The 10632-nt window shown below is 55.7% G+C and overlaps 1 protein-coding gene across 1 annotated transcript; it reads left to right on the plus strand.

The window, feature by feature from the left end:
* The first annotated feature begins 2154 nt into the window (after window positions 1-2154).
* On the plus strand, window positions 2155-8950 carry BEST2 (bestrophin 2). Its single transcript, XM_054672760.2, has 10 exons — window positions 2155-2317; window positions 3024-3226; window positions 3742-3836; window positions 5024-5257; window positions 5349-5503; window positions 5851-5928; window positions 6087-6239; window positions 6327-6407; window positions 6613-6767; window positions 8143-8950. Exons 2-10 carry the CDS (start codon window positions 3075-3077, stop codon window positions 8567-8569), a joined length of 1530 nt encoding a protein of 509 aa, XP_054528735.1. The 5' UTR covers window positions 2155-2317; window positions 3024-3074; the 3' UTR covers window positions 8570-8950.
* The last annotated feature ends 1682 nt before the right edge of the window (window positions 8951-10632 follow it).

Here is a 10632-nt window from a genome sequence, read left to right on the forward strand (position 1 = left end):
TATAATCCCAGCTACTTGCGAGGCTGAGGCAGGAGAATCACTTGAACCTGGGAGGCAGAGGTTGCACTGAGCCGAGATTGCGCCATTGCACTCCAGCCTGGGCAATAGAATGAGACTCCGTCTCAAAAAAAAAAGTGTTCAGACCCAGAGTCTGGGTGTGCCAGGGTGTGTGTGTAAGGGGAACCCCACCAGGAGCCTAGACTTGTCACTCCAACTCCCTGGGGTGTGCACAAGCAGGTGTGGGCCTGTTGGGGTGGCATGTGTAAACAAACACGATGGTACAGCCGGCTCCGCGCCAAACTGCCAGGATCCAAATCCCAGCTGTGCTACGAACAAGATGAGATGTAACATCGGAGCCTCAGTTTCCCTACTTAGATAGTAAGATGACCAACTTAGCATGCCCGTAAGGATTCCATGAGATGAAACACGCAAGGCGTTTATACCAGCACCAGACAGGAAACCGCAAGAAATGTTTGTTATTTTTCGTTGTCAACAATTAGTAAGCATATCAAATAGCCCAGGAAGCCTGCTCCCAGCCCCTGCGGGAATTCAGCAGTCGGAAGTGTGTGGGGATGCGGGTGAGCTGGGGTAGGGAGGATGAAAAGGAGGAGCCGGCTTCAGTGAATGCAAGGACACTTCCTAGGGAGTGGGGGCTGCTGATCGAGAACTGAGCTCATCAGCACCGAGCCTGCCACCGCCTTGCCAGGTTCCGCAGCTGACGGCACCGCCCCAGCTGCCCCCTCGCCCCCATTTATGGGCTGTCCGGCAGCTGGACAGCGAAGGCATGGGTCACAGGGTGACCAGCCCAGGCGGGTTCCTAATTACTCCGGGCAGGGTGAACATCTGTCAGTCTGGGAACACGGCGTCCCAGCCTGCTGGGCTTGGAACCTCGGGCGGGGCTATGTAGAATGCACGAGGGGCTCCTGAGCACTCTAGGATGCCCATCCCAGGGTTTGACCCCTGAACCTCTGCCCCTCCCACACCAATCTGTATGTTAATGTTCTTCAGGCTGGGCAATGGAGGGGGAGTGGGTACTGTTTGTGCCAGGCTGGGAGTGTCCCCTTTAGAGGTGTGTCTGTGAAGAATGAACATCTGCCCAGAATCCATGCCAAATGCAGGACAAAGTTTTGTGTCCCCAAGCTTGTGTGTTCATGGCAATGCTGAGAGTATCTGAGACCTGTGGGTGTGGGTGTGGGCCTGCCGCCGGGAGGGAGCGTTGGAAAGGGGGTTGCCTTCACATATTGGTGTACAAATGCTGGTGAGTTTCACCAGCAGTGATAGCTAGGGGACCCTTGAGGGAGGGGTGGCTGTTGTGTGTGTCTTTGCAAGATTGGTGAACCTCAGGCCCCGCTCTGAGCCTGGGATTGTGTGCCACCGCACTGAGGAAAGGGTTTTTGCATTTGGTGTGTGATCATGGCTGCATCTTTGCACAGCGGAGATCGGGAGTAAAACCTCCTTGCAGTGGAGTATGACTGTGTGTGTGAAGGCATTCTGAGGTCTGGGTGGGGTCTGGCACTTGGCTGGTTGTGTGGGTGTCTTTGTTACATGGCGTGATCATGAGGGAATTCAGACCGTTGGGAGAACCGTGTGTATGAAAGAGGAGAGCCTAGTATGTCAGGGTCCACCTGCCTTATATATGCGTGATGGGGGCAGGAGGGGTTGAGGTAGGTGTGTCTTGTGTGACCCTGGAAGGTTCTGTGACAGTGTGTACTGCTCCTCTGGGTCACCATAGTTATGTGAGGCTGTCTTTTTGTTTTTTCAATAGAGATGGGGATCTCACTATGTTGCCCAGGCTGGTCTCGAACTCCTGGCTCAAGTGATCCTCCCACCTAAGCCTCCCAAAGTGCTAAAATTACAAGTGTGAGCCATCGTGCCTGGCTGAGGCTGTCTTAAGAGCAGCTAGATTTGCTTCTGGGACTATGATGTGTGTTTCTGCGTGCATCTCTGTGACACTGTGTGATTACAGGTGACTGTGAAGTGACCCAGCCTCACTGAGCAGTGTGTGTGTTTCTGGGACTGGGAAAAAGACCATCCCTGCCTCCTCCCCCAACCTCTGGGTTCCAGATCCCTAGGACCTGCCAGTGAGCGACTGGGAGGGGAACAGGGAGGGGCGAGGGAGGACAAGGCGGATTTCTCCCCCCGTGCCAGGTAACAAACTTGTGGGACTCCAAACAAAGTTCTGAAGCTACAGCCTAGCCGAGGGAGGAGGACCAGGAAAGGGAGGCACACCCACTCCCCAGCCCCACCCAACACCAAAGCCACCCGCCCATTCCATCCCTGTCCCTGTGGGTCCTTGCACCGGCCACCTTCAACACAGGTGAGATGAGCCCAGGCTTGGGGAAATAGGGGGCCCTGAGGGAAGAGGGAACCTGCGGGCAGGGCAGGAATGCATCCGGAGTCCTCCCGGGGCGGGGAGTGGAGGGCTTGGAAGGCTGGAGGGGAACGGAGAGAGGAAAGGTCAAGGCGGATCCGGGAGGAAAAGGGAGTGGGGGGAGCCAGGGCAATTAAGCAGAAGGTGCACAGGCTGGGGCAGGGGGCTAGGGGACCTGGAGGCTTAGGGACAGGGCTTCAGAGGGAGTGCAGGGAGCGGAATGGGTCAAGACTGGGAGCTGGGGAAGTGGAGAAGGGGGAGCCAGAAATAGGGGCTGAGGGAGAGAATTTGGGAGAGGTGGAGCCTTGAGAACCTAGAAACTCAGGTGCTGGGGACTTGCGGAATGGTGCATGCTACAGGTGGCCTCTGGGTGAAGGGGATCGGGCAGAGGGTGACTCAGGAGCTGACTGCAGGGACTCAAGGGTCTTGGTGGTGGGGGACGGCAGTTACCAGAGCCCACGGCCAGGAGTCCAGGGAAGGGGACAGCCTGAGATGAAGATCAGGGAGGGGCACTGGGGGCTGGACTAGACTGAGTAAAGCTGGGAGGAGAAGGCAACTCAGGCAAGGGTCAGGACTGAAGGGGTGGCCGGCCGGAACATGGGTGGAATCCCTGTGCTCAGTTATCCCCGCACCTCTCCACCCACACCCACAGCCCCCACCCGGGCCACCCACTCTCCCTTGGCCACACCTGCCGGGTGCCACGATGACCGTCACCTACACAGCCCGAGTGGCGAACGCCCGCTTCGGTGGCTTCTCCCAGCTGCTGCTACTGTGGCGTGGGAGCATCTACAAACTCCTGTGGCGAGAGCTGCTCTGCTTCCTCGGGTTCTACATGGCGCTGAGTGCTGCCTACCGGTGAGGCTGCCCCGAGGTGTTCATGTTCTAGCGGAGGGGGGGCAGCTATTATATATATATAATATATAAAAATTATAAAAATATAGAGATATATAAGTATATATATCTATGTTTTTTAAATTGAGATGGAGTCTCACTCTGTCACCCAGGCTGGAGTGCAGTGGCATAATCTTCTCTTACTTCCACCTCTGCCTTCCGGGTTCAAGCGATTCTCCTGCCTCAGCCTCCCGAGTAGCTGGGATTATGGGTGCCAGACACCATGCCTGGCTAATTTTTTTGTATTTTTAGTAGAGATGGGGTTTCACCGTGTTGACCAGGCTGGTCTCAAACTTCTGACCTCAAGTGATCCTCCTGCCTCGGCCTCCCAAAGTGCTGGGATTACAGGCGTGACCCATAGCGCCTGGCTGGGGGCAGCTATTATAAAAGAAGCCAGGGTGGGGGGCACAGCAAGAGAGATCTGAAGCTGGGGATGGAGTCACCCTTGTGACCTGTGACCCCTCATCTCTATCCCGCAGCTTTGTGCTGACCGAAGGGCAGAAGCGCTACTTCGAGAAGCTTGTGATTTACTGTGACCAGTATGCCAGCCTCATCCCTGTCTCCTTCGTGCTTGGTGCGGTCCAACCCCAAGTCCCCAGTTCCCATGTCCCTGAGAAACCCATATCCATTCATGCCTTTTGAGGAGCCCCCATTCCTGCCCCTCTGAGACCACCCCCCCTCAAATCCAACCCCGACAGCACTGCCCACCCATTTTTGGATCCATATCATGAAGATGCCAGATGTGGCTCTACACTCTGAGACCTGGGGTGTCACCTGGGGTCACAGTGCCCCCTGAGGTGCCCCCAGGAGAGCTCCATCTCACACACAGGACTTATTCCTGGTCACCCTGGGGATTCTCACCAGTGTCTATTGTGTTATTAGGGGGGACAAACCCCTAACCCTCCAGGGACCCCATAGGACTCCATCCTCTCAATTCCAGCCTGGGGGCATTTCTCTGACAAGTCTTGGACCCCTAGTGACCACAAGTGACCCTAGCCTGCCCAAGTCTCCCTGATGTAGACCCTGTCCCCAACCCCTTCAGAAGTTCCTGGCTCAGGGGCCGGGTGTGGCTACTGTGACAAGCCTGACCAGATGTCTCTGATGTACACCCCCACAAACCAGGCCCCTCTCCCCTTGTTTTAGGTCCCTATGCCTTCACAGCAAGCAACAGTCTGCCCACGTGCCCCTAACATGGGCTCTGTGCCTCTACCCCCATACTGGGATCCCAATGTCACATCTGAGGTTACTCCCAAGTAGCCAGTGACCCAAAGGGCTGCTCTGCCTTTTTTTTTTTTTTTTTTTTGAGATGGAGTCTCGCTCTGTTGCCCAAGCTGGAGTGCAATGGTGCGATCTCAGCTCACTGCAACCTCCGCCTCCCGGGTTCAAGTGATTCTTCTGCCTCAGCCTCCCGAATAGCTGAGACTACAGGTGCGCCACCATGCCCGGCTAATTTTTGTATTTTTAGTAGAGACGGAGTTTCACCATGCTGGTCAGGCTGGTCTCAAACTCCTGACCTCATGATCCACCCTCCTCGGCCTCCCAAGGAGCTGGGATTACAGGCTTGAGCCACCGCGCCCGGCAACTGTCCTTTCTGACCTCAGGGCTGGACCCCCAAGTTCCCAGCCCAAATGTGGTCAGGTTGGCCAGCACGCTCGGGTTTCCCTGATGCAGACCTTACGTTGCCCCCTCTCCCACAACCTGGGCCCCCAAACCCCTGGCCCTGGTGTCCCCACTGAGCCCCCATTCCCCGCTCCCCTGCAGGCTTTTATGTGACGCTGGTGGTGAACCGCTGGTGGAGCCAGTACCTATGCATGCCGCTGCCCGACGCGCTCATGTGCGTGGTGGCGGGCACCGTGCACGGACGCGACGACCGCGGCCGCCTCTACCGGCGCACACTCATGCGCTACGCGGGGCTCTCGGCCGTGCTCATCCTGCGCTCCGTCAGCACCGCGGTGTTCAAGCGCTTCCCCACCATAGACCACGTGGTGGAGGCTGGTGAGTACTCGGCCAGAGGCAGGGCAGAGACCGGGCAAGGACCAGGTGGAGGGGGGCAAGGGGCGAGCTATCCCTGACCCCTTTCCTCCAGGGTTTATGACCCGCGAGGAGCGCAAGAAGTTTGAAAACCTGAACTCATCCTACAACAAGTACTGGGTGCCCTGCGTCTGGTTCTCCAACCTGGCGGCGCAGGCCCGACGCGAGGGCCGCATCCGCGACAACAGCGCCCTTAAGCTGCTGCTCGAGGTGGGCCCAACCAGGAGGTCATTCATATAGAATACCAGGGAAATTGTACCCCTGGAGCTGTGTCAACAGCGGCCCTCCAAGCACCCCCACGAGGCCGATTTCAAACACCCTCACCAGGTGCACTCTTACCTCCATGGGGCTGATTCCAATGCCCTTGAGGGGCAGCCCCTGGGTGCATGGTCCCTCATCCAGGTGCACACTCTCCACCAAATACCCTCCCTGGAACCCCCAAAGCACACTCCCAATTCCCACCAGGTGACCACCCACCTCCATCCCACGTACCTACACTTAATATCCCTGTGTGAGCTCACCATTCAGGCCTCCTCATGACCTGTATCCACCCCCAGGAGCTGAATGTTTTTCGGGGCAAATGTGGAATGCTCTTTCACTATGACTGGATTAGCGTACCCCTCGTGTACACCCAGGTAACCCCATCATGCCTCTTTTTATATTCGGTGTCAGTGGCCCTGATGCCTGGTTTCCAAGGGGAAACCAAGAACTAGCTAAGACCCCCATCATAATGATGCCCAATCCTAGCCTTGGCCCCCAATGACCCCCCTGAGCCCTGCCCCGCCCTGCCCAGGTGGTGACCATCGCACTGTACAGCTACTTCCTGGCTTGCCTCATTGGTCGCCAGTTCCTGGACCCGGCTCAGGGTTACAAAGACCATGACCTAGACCTGTGTGTGCCCATCTTCACCCTCTTGCAGTTCTTCTTCTATGCCGGCTGGCTCAAGGTAGGTGGGTGATCCAGGCTGGAATTTCGTGGGTGGGGTGGGCATGGGGTTCCCAAGTTTCCACCTAACTGCTCCCTCTCCTCTCAGGTAGCTGAGCAGCTCATCAACCCCTTCGGAGAGGACGATGATGACTTTGAGACCAACTTTCTGATCGATAGAAACTTCCAGGTGAGACTCAGTTTCCAGGTGAGACTTCCAGGTGGCGACCATCCCGGAGTGCCCAACAGGGTTCTGGTCCCACCCCTGCCAAGTCTTGCCAGGTCTCACCCCAACCATCCTTCCCTCTGTGGTCCCCACCCACCCGAAGGGGTCCACCCTGTGGTCCCGGCAGGTTGCCCTGCCCCCACTTTACCCTGTGTGTTTGCACCCGTAGGTGTCCATGCTGGCAGTGGACGAGATGTATGATGACCTGGCTGTGCTGGAGAAGGACTTGTACTGGGATGCAGCCGAGGCTCGCGCCCCATACACAGCGGCTACTGTCTTCCAGCTGCGGCAGCCTTCCTTCCAGGGCTCCACCTTTGACATCACGTGAGCCAGTTGGGTGGGCAGGGCCACCTGGGGCAGGGCTTATGGCTCTGCGGGGCACATCTGATTGAAAAGGTTAAGGGGAATCAATTCTGGAGATGGGGATAAGAGCTAAAGTCTCAGGACTGTGATAACGCCAGAAGCTAAGATAGGAGTCAGGGGACAAGGTCAAGGTCTGAGACTGGGCCACTGACTGGGGACAGAGCTAAGGGCTGAGGTCAGCGAGGATCAGACCGGTCAGTGGTGATTCCAAAGGAGATGAGGGCTGAGGCCAGGAGCAGTGGCTCACGCCTGTAATCCCAGTACTTTGGGAGGCTGAGGCAGGAGGATCCTTTGAGCAAGCCCAGGAGTTCAGACCAGCCTGGGCAACATAGTGAGACCCCCGTCTCTACTAAAAATAAAAAATTAGCCAAGCGTGGTGGTGCACGCCTGTAGTCCCAGCTATTCAGGGGCTGAGGTGGGAGGATTGCTTGAGCCGAGGAGTTCGAGGCTGCAGTGAGCCATAATGACACCACTGCACTCCAGCCCAGGCAACAGAGCAAGAGCCTGTCTCAAAAAATGAAAATAAAGGCCAGGCGCAGTGGCTTATGCCTGTAATCCCAGCACTTTGGGAGGCCAAGGCAGGTGGATCACTTGAGGTCAGGAGTTTGAGACCAGCCTGGCCAACATAGTGAAACCCTGTCTCTACTAAAAATACAAAATTAGCCGGGCTTGGTGGCTCACACCTGTAATCCCAGCTAATCGGGAGGCTGAGGCAGGAGAATCACTTGAACCTGGGAGGCAGAGGTTGCAGTGAGCCGAGATTGCTCCATTGCACTCCAGCCTGGGCCACAAGAGTAAAACTGCATTTCAAAACATAAAAATAGGCCAGGTGCGGTGGCTCACGCCAAGGTGGGCAGATCACGAGGTCAGGTGTTAGAGACTAGCCTGGCCAACATGGTGAAACCCCATCTCTACTAAAAATACAAAAATTAGCCGGTGTGGTGGCACGCACCTGTAGTCGCAGGTACTCAGGAGGCTGAGACAGGAGAATCGCTTGAACCCGGGAGGCGAAGGTTGTGGTGAGCCGAGATTGCGCCACTGTACTCCAGCCTGGGCAACAGAGCGAGACTCCGTCTCAAAATAAAATAAAATAAAATAAAATAAAATAAAATAAAATAAAAATAAAAAAGGAAATGGAGCTGAGCCACGACTGAGGTTGAAGATCAAAGTTGAAGTGCAAACACAGGGTGAGGCCAGGCTCTGGGTTTAGGAGCTAAGATCTTTGGGGATAAGTGGGACAAAGCGGTGGGTGGAGTCAGGGAAATCAGCGCGCCTGGGACCCTGCTCTGTCAATAAGAGGCGAGGCCGCAGCGCTGGCCCACTGTCGGTCCCGCAGGCTGGCCAAAGAAGACATGCAGTTCCAGCGGCTGGACGGCTTGGATGGACCGATGGGAGAGGCGCCCGGCGACTTCCTGCAGCGCCTCCTGCCGGCGGGCGCGGGCATGGCCGCGGGAGGCCCGCTGGGCCGGCGCCTGTCCTTTCTACTCCGCAAGAACAGCTGCGTGTCGGAGGCGTCTACTGGGGCCAGCTGCTCATGCGCGGTTGTCCCCGAAGGCGCGGCCCCGGAGTGCAGCTGCGGGGACCCGCTGCTCGACCCCGGCCTGCCGGAGCCCGAGGCCCCGCCCCCTGCGGGTCCCGAACCGCTTACCCTCATCCCTGGGCCTGTCGAGCCCTTCAGCATCGTGACCATGCCCGGGCCCCGGGGTCCGGCGCCACCCTGGCTGCCCAGCCCTATTGGCGAGGAGGAGGAGAATCTGGCCTGAGATCTTAGAGCCCAGCCCCCTAAGGACAGGGAACCAGGTCCCTGCACGGCACCCAGGCAGGTGTCCCGGTCTGCATAAGCCTCGTGTGCCTTTGTAAAGTCCACCTACACTTTTGACCAGCTCTCGCTGCCCGCCTGTGTTTGGCTCTGTGCTAGGGGCGGGAGTTCTTCCAGACTCTTGGACCAGCCCGCCCTGACCACCAGCTCTACTTCCCAACCCCCACTGCCTGAGAGGTCTCTAGCAGTGTCCTGCCTGAATTCTTTCCTTCAAGTGAAGATGTGACTGACTACCTCCTCGAGTTGTCATGAGGATGAAAGAATGGCATTAAAGCATTTGGTATACAGTAGGTGCTCAATAAATTGCTAGTGATTTTTACTCAAACGTTGTTAGTCTGATTTCTCCTGCCAGACATTATCCATTGTCCTAAGTAAAATTTGGGAGTTCTTGCAGGTTCTTTTTTTTTTTTTTTTTTTGAGACGGAGTCTCTCTCTGTTGCCCAGCCTCGAGAGCAATGGTGTGATTTCTGCTCACTGCAACCTCTGCCTCCCAGGCCCAAGCAATTCTCCTGCCTTAGCCTCCCAAGTATCTGGGATTACAGGCACGCACCACCACACCCAGCTAACTTTTATTTTTAGTAGAGAGGGGGGTTTCACCATGTTGGCCAGGCTGGTTTCGAACTCTTGACTTCAGGTGATCCACCCACCTCTGCCTCCCAAAGTGCTGGGATTACAGGCGTGAGCCACCAAGCCCTGCTGCAGGTTTCTTCTTTCTTCTTCTTCCTTCTCCTCCTTCTCCTCTTCCTCCTCCTCCACCACAACCACCATGCCCAGCTTATTCTAGGTTTTTTTTTTTTCCTTTGAGTCAGAGTCTCACTTCATCACCCAGGCTGGAGTGCAGTGCCACGATCTTGGGTCACTGCAACCTCCACCTCCCTGGTTCAAGGGATTCTTGTGCCTCAGCCCCCCAAGTAACTGGAATTACAGGTGCGCACCACCACACCTGGCTAATTTTTTGTATTTTTAGTAGAGACGGGGTTTCACCTCTTCCAGGTTTTATGATGGTGCCCTGCTTAATTCTTCCCAAACTCTGCTGTCTGAAACACCCACATCAGTGCCCTGGCATTACTCATTAATGAGCCAGCCACTGTCCCAGGATCATGGGTTCTTCTTGCCTCAAGCCTGTGCATTCTCAGGCCCTCAGGGCTTCAGGTTTTACAAATTTAATATCACACGGACTCCTGATGACTCCTGAATATAAATGTCCAGCCAAGGCAGTGAGCTATGGTCATGCCACTGCACTCCAGCCTGGGCAACACAGTGAGACCCTGTCTCAAAAAAAAAAAAAAAAAAAAAAAGAGGCCTGGTGCTGCGGTGGGGCTCACACCTGTAATCCCAGCTGGGAGGTGGAGATAGGTGGATCATTTGAGGTCAGGAGCTGGAGACAGGCCTGGCCAACATGGTGAAAGCCCGTCTCTACTAAAAATACAAAAATTAGCCAGGCGAGGTGGTGGGCACCTATAATCTCAGCTACTCAGAGGTTGAAGCAGGAGAATCGCTTGAACCTGAGAGATGGAGGTTGCAGTGAGATTGTGCACTCAAGCCTGGGCGGCAACAGAGTGAGACCCCATCTAAAAAAGAAAAAGGAAGAAAAAGAAATCCAGCCAGGATCCCTTCTCTAACTGTAGACCCAGAAAGCCAACTGCCTCTTGGATGCCTCCTTGCAGAGATGTCACAGACACTTCAAACATAACACACTTGAAATCCAGCTCCTAATCAGCCCCCCAGTCTGCCCTACCCTGTGTGTTAGCTTTGTCCTTCCAGGTGATAAGGCCAAAAGAAGTCATGTGGATTCCTATTCCCGCCACAGGCCATCACATCAACCCAGTGGCCACACCAACCCAGCAGCAAATCTTATCAGCTTTGCCTTTATTTTTATTTTATTTATTTATTTGTTTTTGAGACGGAGTTTTGCTCTTGTTGCCCAGGCTGGAGTGCAATGGCGCGATCTCGGCTCACTGCAACCCCCACCTCCCAGGTTCAAGCAATTCTCCTGCCTCAGCCTCC

This window comes from Pan troglodytes, chromosome 20 (genome assembly GCF_028858775.2).
Source record: "Pan troglodytes isolate AG18354 chromosome 20, NHGRI_mPanTro3-v2.0_pri, whole genome shotgun sequence".
NCBI lineage: Eukaryota > Metazoa > Chordata > Mammalia > Primates > Hominidae > Pan > Pan troglodytes.

What these genes read in the sequence shown, in the direction of transcription:
- BEST2 (XM_054672760.2), top strand. Translation starts at nt 3,075, where the DNA reads ATGACCGTCACCTACACAGCCCGAGTGGCGAACGCCCGCTTCGGTGGC. An exon ending in CCCTTAAGCTGCTGCTCGAG is followed by an intron (nt 5,504 to 5,850) that starts GTGGGCCCAACC and finishes ATCCACCCCCAG; the next exon opens with GAGCTGAATGTTTTTCGGGG. An exon ending in TGATCGATAGAAACTTCCAG is followed by an intron (nt 6,408 to 6,612) that starts GTGAGACTCAGT and finishes TTGCACCCGTAG; the next exon opens with GTGTCCATGCTGGCAGTGGA.